Source organism: Amblyomma maculatum, chromosome 1, assembly GCF_055883805.1.
Source record: "Amblyomma maculatum isolate TAMU_Amacu chromosome 1, ASM5588380v1, whole genome shotgun sequence".
Lineage (NCBI taxonomy): Eukaryota > Metazoa > Arthropoda > Arachnida > Ixodida > Ixodidae > Amblyomma > Amblyomma maculatum.
Window position 1 is genome coordinate 86,810,974 of NC_139344.1, and position 16,123 is coordinate 86,827,096.

The 16,123-nt window shown below is 41.1% G+C and overlaps 1 protein-coding gene across 3 annotated transcripts in view; it reads left to right on the forward strand.

The window, feature by feature from the left end:
- The first annotated feature begins 2,232 nt into the window (after positions 1-2,232).
- The window catches only part of LOC146203083 (uncharacterized), a 96,582-nt gene continuing 82,691 nt past the window's right edge, over positions 2,233-16,123 (forward strand). For 2 of the 3 annotated variants that reach the window (XM_084588504.1, XM_084588506.1), the window contains exons 1-5: positions 2,233-2,343; positions 2,794-2,932; positions 6,997-7,091; positions 10,437-10,568; positions 14,817-14,928. In XM_084588504.1, coding sequence (XP_084444630.1) covers positions 2,808-2,932; positions 6,997-7,091; positions 10,437-10,568; positions 14,817-14,928 — 464 coding nt within the window. In that variant the 5' untranslated portion in view covers positions 2,233-2,343; positions 2,794-2,807. Of the gene's footprint in view, positions 2,344-2,748; positions 2,933-6,996; positions 7,092-10,436; positions 10,569-14,816; positions 14,929-16,123 lie in introns of all 3 variants that reach the window. The other variant, XM_084588505.1, reaches the window with a different exon arrangement.

A 16,123-nucleotide genomic window follows, 5' to 3' on the forward strand; every position in this document is an offset into this window, starting at 1 on the left:
TTGCTGATGCAGACAAGTATGTAACTTAACTTATCAACCTCACCCCTAGCAGACAGTAAAAACAACAAAGCCGAATACGATGCGAATTTGAAAAGGCGTAGCTTGTTGATCCAGGTGATGCCTGGTATGTGAAAAAAGAACAGCCGAAACGACATATTCATAATGAAAACAAGTACACCGGTTGACGCTGGAAACACCACTGAATTGTTTTTCCATGAAATTTTATTTTGTGTTTCCAGCGCCGCCCTTGTACTCTTATGAACGCATCGCTTCAGCTGTTTTTTTTTTTTTTTACGTAGAATGCAAATAATTTTTCTACTGTTGAGTGCAGTGGAACATGGAAAAAATGCAAACTGTAATATAAATTACCGAGCCGGAAGGACATATATATTGTGTATGCATAGTCGATTGTAACTCTTGTAGAAAAGATATGAAAGCAAAGCGTGAAAAGAGATGCAAATCACGAATTATGTAACAAACTTAGAGCAAACATTTTTTATGTGCGCAGTGTGAAAGCATTCGCAGCAATAATGAAAATGAAAAAAAAAAAGGAAAGACATCAACCACGAACTAGCGAGCAAGAAAGACTGGTAAATTTGATGTGTAGAGTGTGGTATAACAGTTAAAACAAAGCACTCTACACCAAGCTGACATCAGCACAGTATAGCTGCCATAATAGTCGTCACAATCCTCAAATTCGCTTAGCCGGCCTCTGCACCAACAGTTGAGGAGGAGCTGCTGTCTTCCTTTCCAGGAGGTGTACATTAGGCAGGCCGTCTCGCAGAGAGTTTACTCGGCTTCTGTTGACCTGAATAAATAATTAAAAACAAGTGCTGTTGTTTTGAATCACTGGAAATTGAAGAAATTATACTCTCCACTAACATCTACAGTAAAAGAGCATGGCAAAAGCTCTGAAATTTAACAGATGGCGTCCACCCTATCAATTTCTCTCCAAACTCGTCCTCATCAAAGTGCTACTAAGGAAAGATAAAACACCGAGCGTGATTAGTAAGGTTAATTCAAAGTCATACAAAGAAATACTTTGAAAAATATTACCCAAAGTAATGAAGAGAACGTTTTCATAAAAATTTTGCTGAACATTACCGAACCTCGCATATTTATAAACAATGCGCAGTCTACGACAAATGTCGATCCAGAAAACCCAGGAAAAATTTCAGTAATATAATGCGTGTTGACGGCATGTTTACATATGTCACATCATGCTTAGGCATTTTGCTCCGCAACATAATAGAAAGCACGGCAATGAATGAACAGCGCATTTATCGTGTTGCAAATATATACCCGCAAGCAAAATTTCGCTACATCGCTTGCGATTACAACGGTGAAATACGTACTTATCTAAAGAAATAAGCTAGGAGCCTTGACTTGAGATCCGCGAGACATCGCTACCAAAAAGCATCTTCATTCGACCCTAGCTATGACACTACGCGAATAGAAAAACAATGTTCAAAACAAAATATAGGTCAAAACTGTCTTGAAACTTACATCGCCGGTATATGACTTAGTTATTTTCCGTCGGTCCCACTTCTATCTTCCCTTTTAACCCCAGGGGAAATGAAAACAACCTAGTGCATATCGGCACACTCAAATTCTTGTAATGATCATAGAAATACGTTAGACATTCGTCATTGAACCTCCCGCTAGTGTTCGAAAAATAAAGTACTCAATACGTTCAGGAAATATATCTTGCCGTTGCTTGTCAGTTCGCCGGCAATCTGTATCTTACATTGCCTGTATTTGTATCGCCGTTCCCTGACGACGGCCGCTTATTTTATAGGGAACTAGTTGTTTTGTTATGAACATAACCGTTTTAATACATTTAGGCAAGCGTGTGGGAGCTAAAGCGACACAATTTATCGCTAATCGCCTTCGGAGTCCGACTGAACTTGCGGTGACGAAGGCGGTTCACCCAGCTGTCTGCTCCGCGCTCACTGCGCTCCTACTGCACACAACGCCTCTCTCCTGTCATCGCTGAAACGACCAGCTCGAACGCAAGCTTCTATGGGAGTTACGCCGTTACGCTACCATACTTTTTTTTTTTTTCTGCAAACTTACGTCACTTATGCTCCTGAAAAGTCTAAAAAGTAATAATAATTATATTTTTACGTTTGTACACGTTTTTTTTTTTTTTTTACTAGTCTGCAGTGAACACAGAAGAAGCAAAAAGACGACGATGGTAAGAAACCGACCGATCCAGACCGATCCATCTGACCACCTCACCCCTCTCTATTTCCATTCGTGCAGGGCTGCTGTTCAAACGGTGTTGTGGTGGCGTTGGAGCTGGGAGAAAGGGAGCCGTGAAAAGAAAGTTGCCGGCTTCGAGTAAGTGCACTCGGTATTTTAATATTATTGTGCTATAACTCGATTGCCTCAAGACACTTTTAGGTAAGCGGGTGGTTAGATGCAGTTTTAATTAACTAGCTTCATGAATCGGGACGCGTTCTGTCGCACGTGAGATGGAGTCCCCCGCCGAATGTCTGTCATGTTCGGTCAATTCTGTTCCACTGTACTTAAGATCTATAACCTCTCTGCGAATTAAATAAAAAAAGAAATCGAGAAGAACACGATAGAGTATTTGCTCTAGCAAGAGTTGCACGCGTGGTCTCTGTTCGGAGATTTTGAGGATCGTTATATCAATTCGAACTCCGTTGCCGGTGTTAGGCTTAGAGCCGGTAACATGCTTGCAAGTTCAGCTTGATCTGACATTGCTTTTCCGATCTAACCAAGTTTCAGGCCCTGACCCTGCGCTGAAAATAATAATTAAACCTGCAGCTTCAGCCATAAACATGGCTTCGAAGTCGCCGCAGAAGAACATGACCATGAAAGACCTGAAAGCTTTGGCGACCAAGCGACTGGGCGTCTTTGCCGTAAAGCATCTTCCCAAGGACACAAGCTATGTTGTTGGACTAAGGTAAGAAATCGACTTGAAGTTAAAATTTGGACGTGGTTGCCAATTTCTTCTAGCTAGCGATGTTTGTGACGTAACGTGGCAGTTCAACGCTACCAGATCATGAAGCCTCAAGTGTAACGGCTTGTTTATCGAAAAATCGGCTGACCATATCATAGGCTGCTAGGATAATTTATTAATTCAAAAGACTAGCTAATAGAACGACGACAAAGACAAAAAAAAAAAAAAAGGACGAGCGGTCGTAACGCTCGTCCTGTTGTCTTCTATGCGCTAGTGTTTTTAATTAAGCTTTCTGCCTTGACAACTATTAAGGTGTTGATAGTTTGTCGTTTCATGCAGTAATTTTTTACATTTTTAAACTTGTTACTGCCTCATGGTCCCTTGTGTAACCATTACCTCTGTGAAAAATTTGTAATATAAACCCTTTTGGTGGTTGAACTACTGCAAGTGTTGACAGAATGTTGTAAATCAGTACGGCACGCAAGCTGCATTACATCCTTGCGGTTGGTGACTAGTGTAGTGTGTGTTGCACTGTAGTTCATTGTGTGCATTTTTATTGCATTCTATTTGTCAGATGTTTGATCCAAGTTGGCATCTTGTAGTTTAACTATTTGGGTTATGAAACATTAGGAATTGGTTAAGATTAAAAATATTTAAGGCGGCATTGTTGTCTTGTACCACTGTTCAATCGTGTCTCTGAGCCGTGTTCAAGAGAGCCTTAAATGTGATATGCAGAGGTATATATGCATCATTTAGTGCCACTTGCATATTATGGGTTCCATTTCATTATGTATTTTACTATGAGGTGAACTAGTTCTGGTTAAATTCAAGTTTTAATGTATGGGTGCCATTGGCTGTTTAATGTAATATTATCACATGCTTAGGATTTATTTCTGGAGGGTTAAAAACAGTGGGACTGGAAAAATTGAGAAATTATTGAAAAAAAATTCTTGTACTGCATATTTCTCACCTGAAATGCCTGTAGAAGCAAGTAACTTTGTTTTGAAAATTTGCTCCAACCTCGTGTTAACATATTTACTTATACGAGTTTATTTTTTGACTGCACATAATTGCTGCTAAAGCAAATGTTTACAAGCATTGACTGAAATACTTGTGCTACTGTTGTGCATAGTCCTGGTGTGACCTTGAAAGTGGAAACTACTCTGTACAGCTAGTTGTTTGACATATTTTCCGAATAGCATTAGGGTCCATAAAAATTGCATGCATGAGAGCAAAATTTCATAATGTGGTGAATACACTAGCTATCACTTGAACGAACATTGTTTAAATGAGAGAGAGAAATAACCTTTACTTGCACCCGTCAAGAATGACTGGAAAGAAGGCTTTAGCCTAAACCCCCATTCATTCCCCTAACCGTCGGCCGGAATCCCTTGAGACTCGACTGGGTCCAGGGCGAAACCGGTGACGTTGCATTACTCTTCTGCTTCAGGGTTGAGTAATAAGGTCTTCCAGGAATCTACATTTATATTTGGGTTGTTATATGAAGGGCAGGTCCAGGCCATGTGTACTAAATCTGCAATGCTATTGTTGTGCGTACATCTAAGACTAAATGCTTCTGGATGTCATTTACTGTGCAGTTGAGGGTTCGGAAACACCCCAGTTTGCAGTTTCCTCCATATGATTTCCTCTTTTCTGCTGAGCTTTTGCTGCTCGATAGGTCTTACGATCGAACTTGTAATGAGAAATAATTTCGTGGAATCCTGCGAGTTCATCATCCGAACGGAGGGGTTCCTTGCGTGGAGGCGGCGCCTCGATGGCAATCGATCAGAAAGTGAGCCCTCGGGTGATAGCATGCCTTTTTGTTACCCCACAGACCCTTATGAGCCAGGGACCAGACCAGTGCAATTTGTTTTGGTGGCACTTGCCCTTCTCTCAGAATTTAGATGTCTACAGCAGAAACTCTGGCCATATCATAATTCTTAATTCTGCCTTGGAGTCACTATCATCCTTGTATCGTTTTATGTCATAGCTAGAGCAATGGCAACTTCTGCCTCAGTTGCACTTTTGGTTTTAATGGTACCGCACGAGACCAGGTCTTCACTCTCACGAACCTCTGCTGCTGTGTGTGCTGCCTTGCTATTGTATTCGGCAGCGCCTGTGTAGAGCACATTGGATCTATCTTGAAATCTGACCTGTGGGGCCAAAGCTCTATCTTTACATCTGCCTTTGTGAACTACCGGATGCATGTTCTTTGGCAGCAGGAGAATTTTAAAGCGAAAGCCTTTAATGCCTCATCATTGTAGACAGAAGGTTGTCAGCAGAGGTGTCATGCTTTTGAGAGCGAGGGTTAAGAATAAATAAACCGCCGGAATCAAACCTCCATCCCTTGCATCCCCAGCCAGCTTGGAGCCCAGCACTTTACCAACTACGCCACGCCCCGGATCGTGAAATGTTCATAATTCCTCGTTTACCATGAGCTTGATAGCGGGATTCCGTGAGTGACAGATACTGCGCCTTTCCATTCCTGTAAATGAATTGTAAAACGTCAGTGAACAGAAGCAGACCCAGGTGCTTAGGAGGCGTTAGTACAGCAGGCATCAGCGATGTTTGAAATTGATTTACAGGATAGAAAAGGCGCAGTATCTGTCAATTCTTCGTGGGCACATGTGCCACGCCGTAAAGGAATGGAGGAAGGTGGGAGTGAAAGAAGAGAGGGAGATACAGGTGCCGTAGTGGAGGGCTACAATCCACCGCTATAATGGCTTTTGCCTCATCACACTTTAGTGGTCCAAAGTGCCCTCTAGAATTTTTTGAGTCTATCCTTAGTTGCTCTAGGTACATTATCTGTCCGCTTCAAATGCCAAAGTGTTCCATGATTTTTCTTCCAGTTTTGCTTCTTAAAAGTCTGATGCTGCGACACCGTGGCGGCTTCTATGAGCTCATTCAGTGATAGACACACCTAGCCTTAGAAGCTTTATCGTCGAAGTGTTCAGAGGAAGACCTAATCCGGTTTTGATCCATTTTCCGATAATAATTTCATTTTTGTCCTTTTCTGCTGGACAAAAAGGAAATTATAATCAGAAAATGGAGTTCGAGGTAGGCAATATATAGCACACGGGTTATGATGAAAGCCTGAAGCAATCTCAAAAGATTAACCTCCTTCATCCCTGCATGCTTATTGGAAATGTGTTTTAGTAGCTCACGTGTCCGCTGGTACTCGCTTCAAGTCTTATGATTGTTTTAAAGTTTTTGCCATTCGCTTGTATGCACAGCCCTAGGACTCTGTCTTTGGACGGAATTGCATTATGAAGTATTCAGTTGTACAAACTTTCTTAAATCCCGCACCAAAGCTCCATTGAATGCTATGCAAATGCCCTTCAGTTTAACGAAATTGAGTTATTGCTCGTTTCACTTCTATGAACATTTTCTGCGGCGTCTTCCTGTGTCTCTCATGTCAAACTTGGCACTTCAACGTGCACAACCTGCACTCTTGTTGCATATTTTACGTTTAGAACCACATTTCATTACAGCATGAGGAAAAGTGGCAGTCATGTAGCTTTAAACTGAATTGGCTATCTAAACAAGTTTGTAGCCAGCCGAATGCATAGCTGGCTTTGCACGCTTAATAGGCCCCATAGCTAGATCTTCACCACTACTAGCCTTTTTGCTCCAAGAAAGGCGTACGTATGCATTGCTGCTTAACCATGATCTGCTGAAGCAGCGATCTGCTTGGAGAAATGAACACCTTTGGTGTCCAGTAGAACGTTACGCCGGACAGGGTTTACGAGAGCTTGGACACAGCGACAGAGTTCAAGACCACGGCAGTCCTGGGTTCAAAAGTGCTTCAAAAAGTTTCTGCATTCTTTGCTTGCAAATGTGGGCAGTGACAAATAAATGGGTTGAGGTATGATTTGAACACTCAGTGTTTATTGGAGTTCCAGTGTTTATGGAAACTAGCTTTCGCAGACATAACTCAGTTCCGCGAACTTTCATTTTAACAAATTTTTTCCTAGGTCCATTGAAGTTCGTTCAAGTGAAGTTTCACTGTACTGTGCTTACTGGAGTGTCCAGTTTTTTTAAATTTGAGCTGATTTTTCTTTTTGCAGTCAGTCTGTCACAAGCAACAAAATAGCTGCAGCATCATCAGACAACAGCATTTACCTCTATGATGAGTATCTCATGCAGAAAGGCATTCTGCAAGGTGCGTATTTGTCTGTCATCTAGTTTGCAAGGTTGTCCAGTAAAGCTCTAAAGCCAATGATCTAGTTTTTTTGCAAACAGTAATTATGTTTTAGAGAATTGGCAGGACCAGTGTGTTTCTTTTCTGCTTTCTTTCTTTTGGTAGGATTTGTGCTCTGTTAAAATGGGCAGAAAAAAAAAATATGGCTTGTTTGTATTTGGAAGGGGTCATCAAAATTTATGTGTTAGTTTCTGGCTTTTGTGTGGCTGATAGAAAGTGGAACGTTTTTCCTGGGTAGTGCTTTTTTACGCGAAACCACTTATGAGGCACATGGTGTGAGCTTTATTTGGTGTGTGAGGTCGCTTTTTTTATTGGTGGCAGGAAAAGGGACCCAAAATTGGTCATGTTGCTCATGGTGTAAGCGTTTTTTGGTGTATGAGGTAGTTTTTTTATTGGTGGCAGGAAAAGGGATCCAAAATTGGTCATATTGCAATAGCCTAGTGAAGGCGCTAGTTCTGCAGAATCATTTTTGTCATTCGTTGAACTCGTCAAAAATTACTGTAGGGTAGTCTTTATGAAGGTTTTTTTAAGTGCTGTTGCTAGTGCAGACCTAGGTTTTCATTTCATGGTTTTGATCTGATTGTGCTACTGTACCAACAACCTATACGACGTGAAGAAACTAAATGCCAGCATGGACGTTTTGTGATAAAATTATTGCAGGAAGATAGGAGGTCTTAGTCCTTGAACTTAATTCTTTTTTTCTTTTTTCCCATAATGTAAGGCTGCAGTCATCGGGGCAGTTTCAGTTTCCAAGTTAATGTCCATAAAGGCTTGAGGGCATTTTTCTTTGATGATTGAACTTGACAGAAAATTGATTTAATTGTTTGCGAGTGACCCTTGAAGGTTGTCTGCCTTGTTAACAGGCTACATTTACCTGTGTGGAAATAATTTCTGCTCTTAGTTGAAGCAACAGCTCTGCAGATTTTCAGATTTAGGCGCATTAGCACCATTTTTTCTGTGCGCTATGTTGAGTGTTTTGTCGATTTTGGTCTCTTGCCTCACAAGTGCTGCAATGATAGTAGCTAAGGACTGGGTAGGGGCACTAATTGGTGGCAGCTGGGTCAGTAAGAAATGAATGCTTCTGAAACAAAGTGTGCTATATTAGCGGTTGTCACTTCAACATCATGAGCTTCAGGTTGTTGTGCTGAACTGTTTTGAGTATTCAGATAGCCTTCTTAAAACAACCTTCATTCATAATAGCACTTATTCACTCTGTGCCCTTTTGTTTTGCGCGTGTTCAAATGCTTTTGCTAATGTAATTTGCCTAGTTAGCCTTGCATAGTACCATGTGTATGATCATGGGCACATTTAGTAGTGAAATTTGCCTTGTAGCAGGATACGTGTGGGCAACCATAAAGAAGAAATTGTGATAGTGATTGACTTGAAGGTTACATGTGTGCCAGGTCTTGCGAAAAAAGTAACGTGGGGATGAAGTGGTTTAACTAAGGCTTGGGAAATGTGTTTACCATGGTAAGCTAGTGGTCTTTCATAAAATAAGATGTACTGGTCGAGCCATGTTTTAAAGGTGTACTTATGAAAAGGTATGCACAATCAAACTTGGCAGCAAGTGTTGTGAAAAAGCTAATTTGTGTCACAGTATGTTTGTCATTGGCTAAGCATTAAGAAATTGTTGCTGCCTGTTGCAAAAGTGTTCAGGCCAATGCCTGAAGCCAGTGTGAGTCTTCATGAGCTCATGAATGATAGTTCAAAAGCAAAAGTAAGAAGTCTCAGCAATAACTGCAATGATCACTGGAGTGTAATACAGCCACTCGTTTCTTGTGGTTGGGGGTGTCCAGGCTTGGACACCTTCTTCTGATGTAGGCAACTTCCGATGTTGGCAAGCAGAGGAAGTCTTGAGCAGTTTGATACAGACACCTGTTGAGAATCACATTTGCAAAAATTTCACTATGGTTTCACTATCCTGCATTTAGCCTTGCGTCATGCCTGCATATAGTACCTTAGTGTCTTGCACATCTGTGCGTAAGAATATGGGGAAAATGTGCATTTGTCATGTGCTGTTTTGTAAAATCAGAACTAATATATGCAGAAAATCAGGAAAATATATATGGCATATTTTGTTGTAAATGTTTATGCTGTTTTTCACTCTGCTGTGTCTTTAGTAATTAACACGTTTCCACATCCTTGCTTATTTCTTTGCAAAAATGTTTTTAAGCTCTAAATGTGGAAGGAAATTTGATATGAACTCAGTCGCGAGTTTTTGCTTTGTTCGCATGATGTAGGCATGATGGGAAGATGAGTTTAGAGATGACATTTATGGATAGTCCTCTCATAAAAGTTGGTCGTGCAGAATGGGATGCAAGCGAAGGTGCACAGGACCAAGGCAGAGGCTTCAAGGTGGTTTGAGGCTTTTTGGGTTTGTACTGAGGTAGTTCTGGAAATGATTGCCATCAAGGGACACCGACAGAGTTTCAGAGGATTTATTCAGAGAGAATAATTTTAGAGAATTCTTTACTTCTGTAATATACAGGAACTATTAATGCCATGATATTATTAATTTAATACCTTACTATTTTCTACCCTATAATGCAGAACTTAGGCTTATGGGATGCTGTTCTTTTTTTTTTTTCTAAAAATTCACCAATGTCGGTGTCCTTTGATCTTCTGGCCTAGGTGCTGTCATGCATCTGGGTGTGCTTCTTATTTTATTTTTTTTTTTCTTTCTTTAAAGCCTTTCTATGCTGATTGCCTCCAGTGACTGCTTTTTGGCACTTGCCTGAACTCTTGCTGTGCTTTAGCTACTGTATGAGGCTGGTGATCTCTGGGGAAAGTTTGGCAGTGGTATTGGTCTATGGAAATTAAAATTGCTATGTGTAAAGTACTGTGGTAAAGAAAAGAATCATTCATGCTGCACACTGTTAGGTTCATTTTGTTTTCTGATAAAAGACTATTCCACTTTGTGGAGAAAGCAGCTGATGGTTGCTTCTTACACAGTGCACATTTAATCAAGTCTACTGCAAGGAATGTACATTCTCTGCTGACTTGTGCAGTACTACCATTTCACTAAATTGGGCATTAATGTCGTATGTCTGCAGCACTGACTCCAGCAGAGTTACCAGCTGTTTCAAATTTTATTAATCCAATGATCCAATTTTAAAGCTAGCAGTAATATGAGGAGCTGCTAGGAACAAAAAAAAATTCAGGTCTTGTAGGAATGGTTGTTGAGATTCAATCAGGCATACTAGACTGTGCCTCATTTGGGTGCATGTGGCTAGAATGGTTGACAGGAGTGTGTTCTGTGACTACCTGAAGTGCTCACCAATTGATCTGCGGGGTACTGGTCCACAGATAAGATGAAGGAGGTCACAGGGGTGCGCTTTAGCATCTCCAACCCGAACCTGGTGTACAACTCGTGCAGGGACGGCAGCGTCCGTGTCTGGGACCTCCGAAACATCAGACACCCAGTCTCCAAGTTTGTTGGTGAGATGCAATACTATGCATGTCACTTTAATGCTGGTTGCAAGGTAGTTCCACAGGAGTTGGCCTCCTCCTGTGGGGTTGCCTGCTTGCTGTGTTTTGAGAATCTATGATATGTAGGCTGTGCTTCAGATTCTCACAGTTGTGGCACATGTTTATTGTTTCAAGGCTAATACACTGAAGTGGTAGAAGTGAAATAACTAAAGTAGCACTTCAATAGGAACTGGTTGTTTATAATGTCACATAAGGTCTGTACTGACTGGTTGCCATGTTCTGGACTTTCACATAGGTAGTGACAAATGAGAATTGTAGTAGTAGAAACTTAAGTTGCGCTGAGGGAGTGGTAGTAATTGCTAATTGGTTGTGCATTCTTAATGCAAAGCCATATTACAACAGCAAATTTGGCTCAAAATATGTTTTTCTTGTACCTTTCATTTATTTATACAAAGTACCCCCAAGGGCCCTCAGTTTGAGGGTGTTACTGAGGGGGGGGGGGGGGGGGGTTGTACTGGAATGTAATCAAAAGTAAACAAATAAACCACAGTTTTGAGAAACTGCAACAAAACAGATAAAAGCATATGAGTCTGCAAAAATGCAAGACACAAAATTAAACAGAGCAGCAGACAGTAACGGTAATACAAGTTATACAGTGTCTCACAAACAACGGCATGAACAAAAAATGAGAATCATAAATAACAAATACATGACAGAAACCTAGTGCACTAGTGAGTTAACAATGTAGCCCAAAAAATTAAGCAGAGTAGTGGCAGCCAATAGATTATAAAATTTATCTGCATCAGTGGCGGTAGCAACATGTGAAGGCAGAGCGTTTTAGTCAGTTATAGTATGTGGTTGAATGAAGGTGCATAGTTAGATGTATGACATTGCAAGCGCTTTACTTTAAATCAGGGGTTCTCAGACTTTTTTGCTTGGAGGAACCCCAAAAGCCTTCAAATAGTTCCAGGGAACCCCCCCGCCCCCCCTCCCCCTCAGAGCCAGTCTCATATCAGCTGCCAGGTCAAGACGGCTCCTGTGCTTGTTCTTCAGATAGGCGAGGGCTGAAAATGCCTGTTCACATGCATATGTAGTTGCAAAGGGAAGCAAAATGTCCACTGCCCTTTCAACGAGGCATGGAAACAGCGGAGCAGTCCCCATCCAAAATTTCACCAAGCCTTCGCCATTAAATTTTTCTTTGAGAGCAGTGCTTGCCCTGAGCTCTGAGGATTCTCGCGGAACACAAGAAGACAGCCCGCGGAACACAGTTTGAGAACCCCTGCTTTAAATGGATGGTCGTAGCAGTCAAAAACGGAAGAAGGTAAAGAAAAAGTCATTAATAAGCATTGAGCGATGATACAGTTTATGAAAATGGGAAAACATGCAACTCTACGACGGAGACATAGATCCTGAAGATCAGCGCATTTCTTCAAGGCTGTTATGCTGGTATGACACGAATAATCAGAGAAAATAAAGCAAACTGCGCAATTCTGCAAAGATTCAATGTTTATTAAGTATGCTTGATGAGGGTCTCAACTAGCAAAGAATATCCAATTTTAGGTCGAATAAGAGACACTGTTCATATTTCTTCCATTATTGTAACATTGAAGCACAGCCTGTTGTTTTTTAAGTCGGCCTCACAGGGGCCATTTGCTCGGTCACGTGCGTTTGCTGCATGACTGTTTGTGCTGTGCAACCTCAGACATGACTATAGGCTTTTGTTCCCTATTATAAGTTCGTGAAGTTTCTTTCATTTGCTGCTGCACTTATATAGCTTGTCCTGTGACCAAATCTATATCAGTGACGTTTACATTTGCTTTCATGCGGTGTGTATAGGATTGATGCCTAAATGAATGCAATAGCCAGTTTCTTCCGCATGATGTAGGGCCTCCCATGTTATGTTCTAATGTTTTGTGGTCTTAGACGTTCTTGCAGTGTTCCAGGACCTTTTTTATAGCACTGCTAGTTATATGTACGAGCATGCCTTGCTGTCATATCTTGTGCTGAGCAAATGATGGTGTGGCCGAAAAGATTAGGACAATGAGGCGCTTGAGTATACGTGTACCCTCCTGTTGACCTAATTTTTTTAGCTGAGCCATCACTCGCTCAGCATGTATGATTACCTCCCCCAAACATTTACACTTCTGCACCAGATCTCAAAATTCTGAAGACAACAAATGTCAAGATGGTATAGCACATGGTAATAGGCAGTGATGATCATTAGAGTGGTCTGATGCGCCGTTAGTTTTTGCGTTCTATGAGAAGCGTTCACAGCTTCTTCATTTATCAGGTAAAAGTATGTAAGAATCCATCTAATAATATGATTTTGAAGGTACATTTCGAACGATGAAGGTAGCTTATTTTATGTTGTTGTGACCTTATTAAGTTATTTTTCTTTATTGTTTTGGTGCATGGCTTATACAGGCCTGCTGCCATTTTGTTTTGCATTTGCTTTCTGGCTGGCTTGCATCGTATGCATACTGTTGATAGCAGTGCACACATAGGTCCTGTCCTCACTCCACATTATGTACACCTTTGGCACACTTTCCCAGGATGGCATGTTCAGGAGTGTAGTCACTATATTAAATTTATTTACAGTGCAGAAGTTAACTTCAGATTCATTCCTTCTCTGCATATGTTGCGACTGGGACAGCATTTTTTGTTTTAGGTTATTTAAGAGCAATATTAAGCCGGAAGGCAGCAGCAGTTGACATCACCTTGCTGGGGAGCTTGTCGTACCACACTCTCAGCCTGTGTGCATACTGCCACAGGGATATCGTCTGAAATGAACATGTTGCTTATTTGAATTTAAAATGCTACTTGAAAAAATATAAAGTAAAGCGTCTGCATTGATGCTCGCTATGCATGCAGCCTGAGAAAAGACCATTATTTGGCTTTTTTTTTTTTTTTTCCACTATGGAGCTGGTTTGTTGATTGAACTAAGCTTAATTTATCGAGTTTCAAGGGCAGCTGCATCGCTTTTCAAGAATTTGCGTTATTATGATGATTCAAATCTATAGAGGCTGTAGGTAATTTATGCAGTGTTTTTGCGCTAGCATTCAAACTGATGACATAATCGACAATTAAAACTCAAGCTCCTCCTCACAGCACTGAAGGTCTGCAGAAAAGCTCGGCGATGATGTCACAGACGGCAATAATTATTTTTTTTTCTTGACTTCTCCCACTTCTGGCGGTGCCTTTTCTGGTGCTGCCAAACTACGTTTCTATGGCTTTGCTCTCATTAGTGTTGTTTTTCTACTTCAAACCAAGCGGTTCTGTGCGGGAAATGTACTGGGGCCGTCAATGACGTCTTCATGCAAACCCCATCTGTCGCTGTGCAGTGCAAAGAAGCCCGATAGCAGTCAGTTTTATTTGCTAATTGCATCACTGATCCAAATGCTAGCGCCAAAATATTTGGCATGCTTAAGCTGCAAGCTATAAACGTTCGACCCCTTGAAATTCATCGAAATATAAAACCGGTGCAGTTTCCCTTTAATTTTGCAAGCTTCAATACTGCTGTACGGATACTTTCAAAACGTCGGAGCCTTTCTGTGATATAAGATTTTGATTGAGATCTGAGTGGTATAGTTGCATTGCTAATAGAAAAAACTTGGTCAGGATGCCTGCAGGGTTGCAAGGGGCCAGTACATTTAATGCCTAAACTGAAAAGGTGGATATTGGCAGTTAGAGATACATTGAAGTAGTTGGGATAGTATTTATTTGTAATATGCTGTGGATATAAGAAATGATTTCTTTAAACTGAAGGAAAACCAGAAGTGCAGTTTTTCATTCTTGGCAAATATTTCCTTTTGACAATTTACTGGCACAGCTACCCATTTGAAAGTGAACAACCAGTTTGCATGAAAATACAAAAATGTTATCTCTCTGCTAAAGTTGACACTTTTGGATTTTGTATTCCCAGAGGGAAACAAGTTGAAGAGTGTGTTTGCCATGCGTAATCACAGAGTAATCATCATTTAAATATTCAGACTACCTTTCTTATTAGAATGACCTGTACATCTAGCCACTACTGTCTGCAGTACAAGGTTCATGCTTTCAGTGCCATTGTACTTTCGAGTGATATTTCTTGCAGTCCTTTAAAAAAAAAAAAAGCACAGTCCAATGTGAAAGGTGCTTTCTTATAAATAACATGATTTCAGTTGGTGCTTGTAGCATGCATTGGCTGGCTAATGCTCTGTTTTGTTTGTTTTGAGAAGCACATCTAGAATTCTGGTTTGTTGATTGGGGGATGTGCAGCCAACACAGAGGGGAAGGTGAAGCCGTTATCGTGCTTTGACTTCAACTGCAACGAGCAGTTTTTGTGTGCTGGCACGGACCTCTTCGATGAAAATTCATACCTACTTTTTTGGTGAGTCTTGGCCTGGAACTCTTTCTTTGTTCCTCTTCTTTTTAGTACAGTTTTCTTTTGTTATGTGTTGTTTATTATCGAGCGTGATCTTAGCTAAATTAAGCCTGGGCAATTCTGCTTTGCTGATTTATTTGTTCACTACACAGTAAAGGCTGAGCTGTTGAAGCAAAAAGGCTGAAATGAGGCAGAACGCATGCATCAAAAACACTCTTGGTTTGCCTTCTATGTGTTCTTGCATTCAAAAGTTCTCTTCAACATGTGACAATAACTGGCCTGCATGTAATATGCTTGATGGATATTTATGATATATGTTCAATCTCCCCTGTTTCCCCACTCAGTAATTGCTGAAAGGGCAGCTTGTTAAAAAATTGATCATGTTACGAATGTTTTGCTGTACTGCTAATTTGCATTTAGCTCGGCCCATTTCTGTGTGTGCAGAATCAAATAAAAAAAGCTCACGTACAGCCACCCTTGCTGAATAAATGCACAATAATAAGAGTGAAGCGTTATTTGTGTATTGCTGACCAGTGGAAAATAGGGTGCCTGTGTTTGTGTTCGCGTTGAATGTGCTTTTTCTAAACGAGTGTTTCTCAAAGGGGGGTCCATGAAGAGATTTCATGGTGGAAGAAACCCATGCTTACAAAAAAAAAAAAAAAAACAAAAAAAAAAAGAAGAAAGGTCGCGCGACAGCTCTGGCTTGGCCAGACATAGTTTTGCAGAGTTAAAAGCATGGAGGCTGAAAGCTGATTGTAGTTTCTCCAAGCGAAAGAATCATGAAAGGAATGAGGAAATGGAGAGGGTGCACGAGAGAGAGGGAAAGAGAGCGTCTATGGTGTTAGCTATCTGATGCTGGCATCCGTGAAACTCGAGCTCTGGCTGCACTGCTGGGCAGGCATGCGATGCAAGGTGTCTCGGGTGTCAGGCGGAGGAGTCTGTCTTCTACAGGCTGTTGCGTGCGGGGGTTTCAGGTGCAAATTTCTTAACGCAAATGCTTTACTAGCCCCATTACGTGAAAATCCAGCTACAAGAAAGGCTCTGCAGGGCAGGCATTGCAGACGCTTAGACTCTGAAGAGAAACAGCAACGGTGTGAGAAGCACAATACCGCAAGAATGCAGCCAGACGTGCGAAAATACCAGCACTCACTGCTAATAAAGAAGTCTTGTTGTCTCTAATCCAACAACGTACTCGACGTGC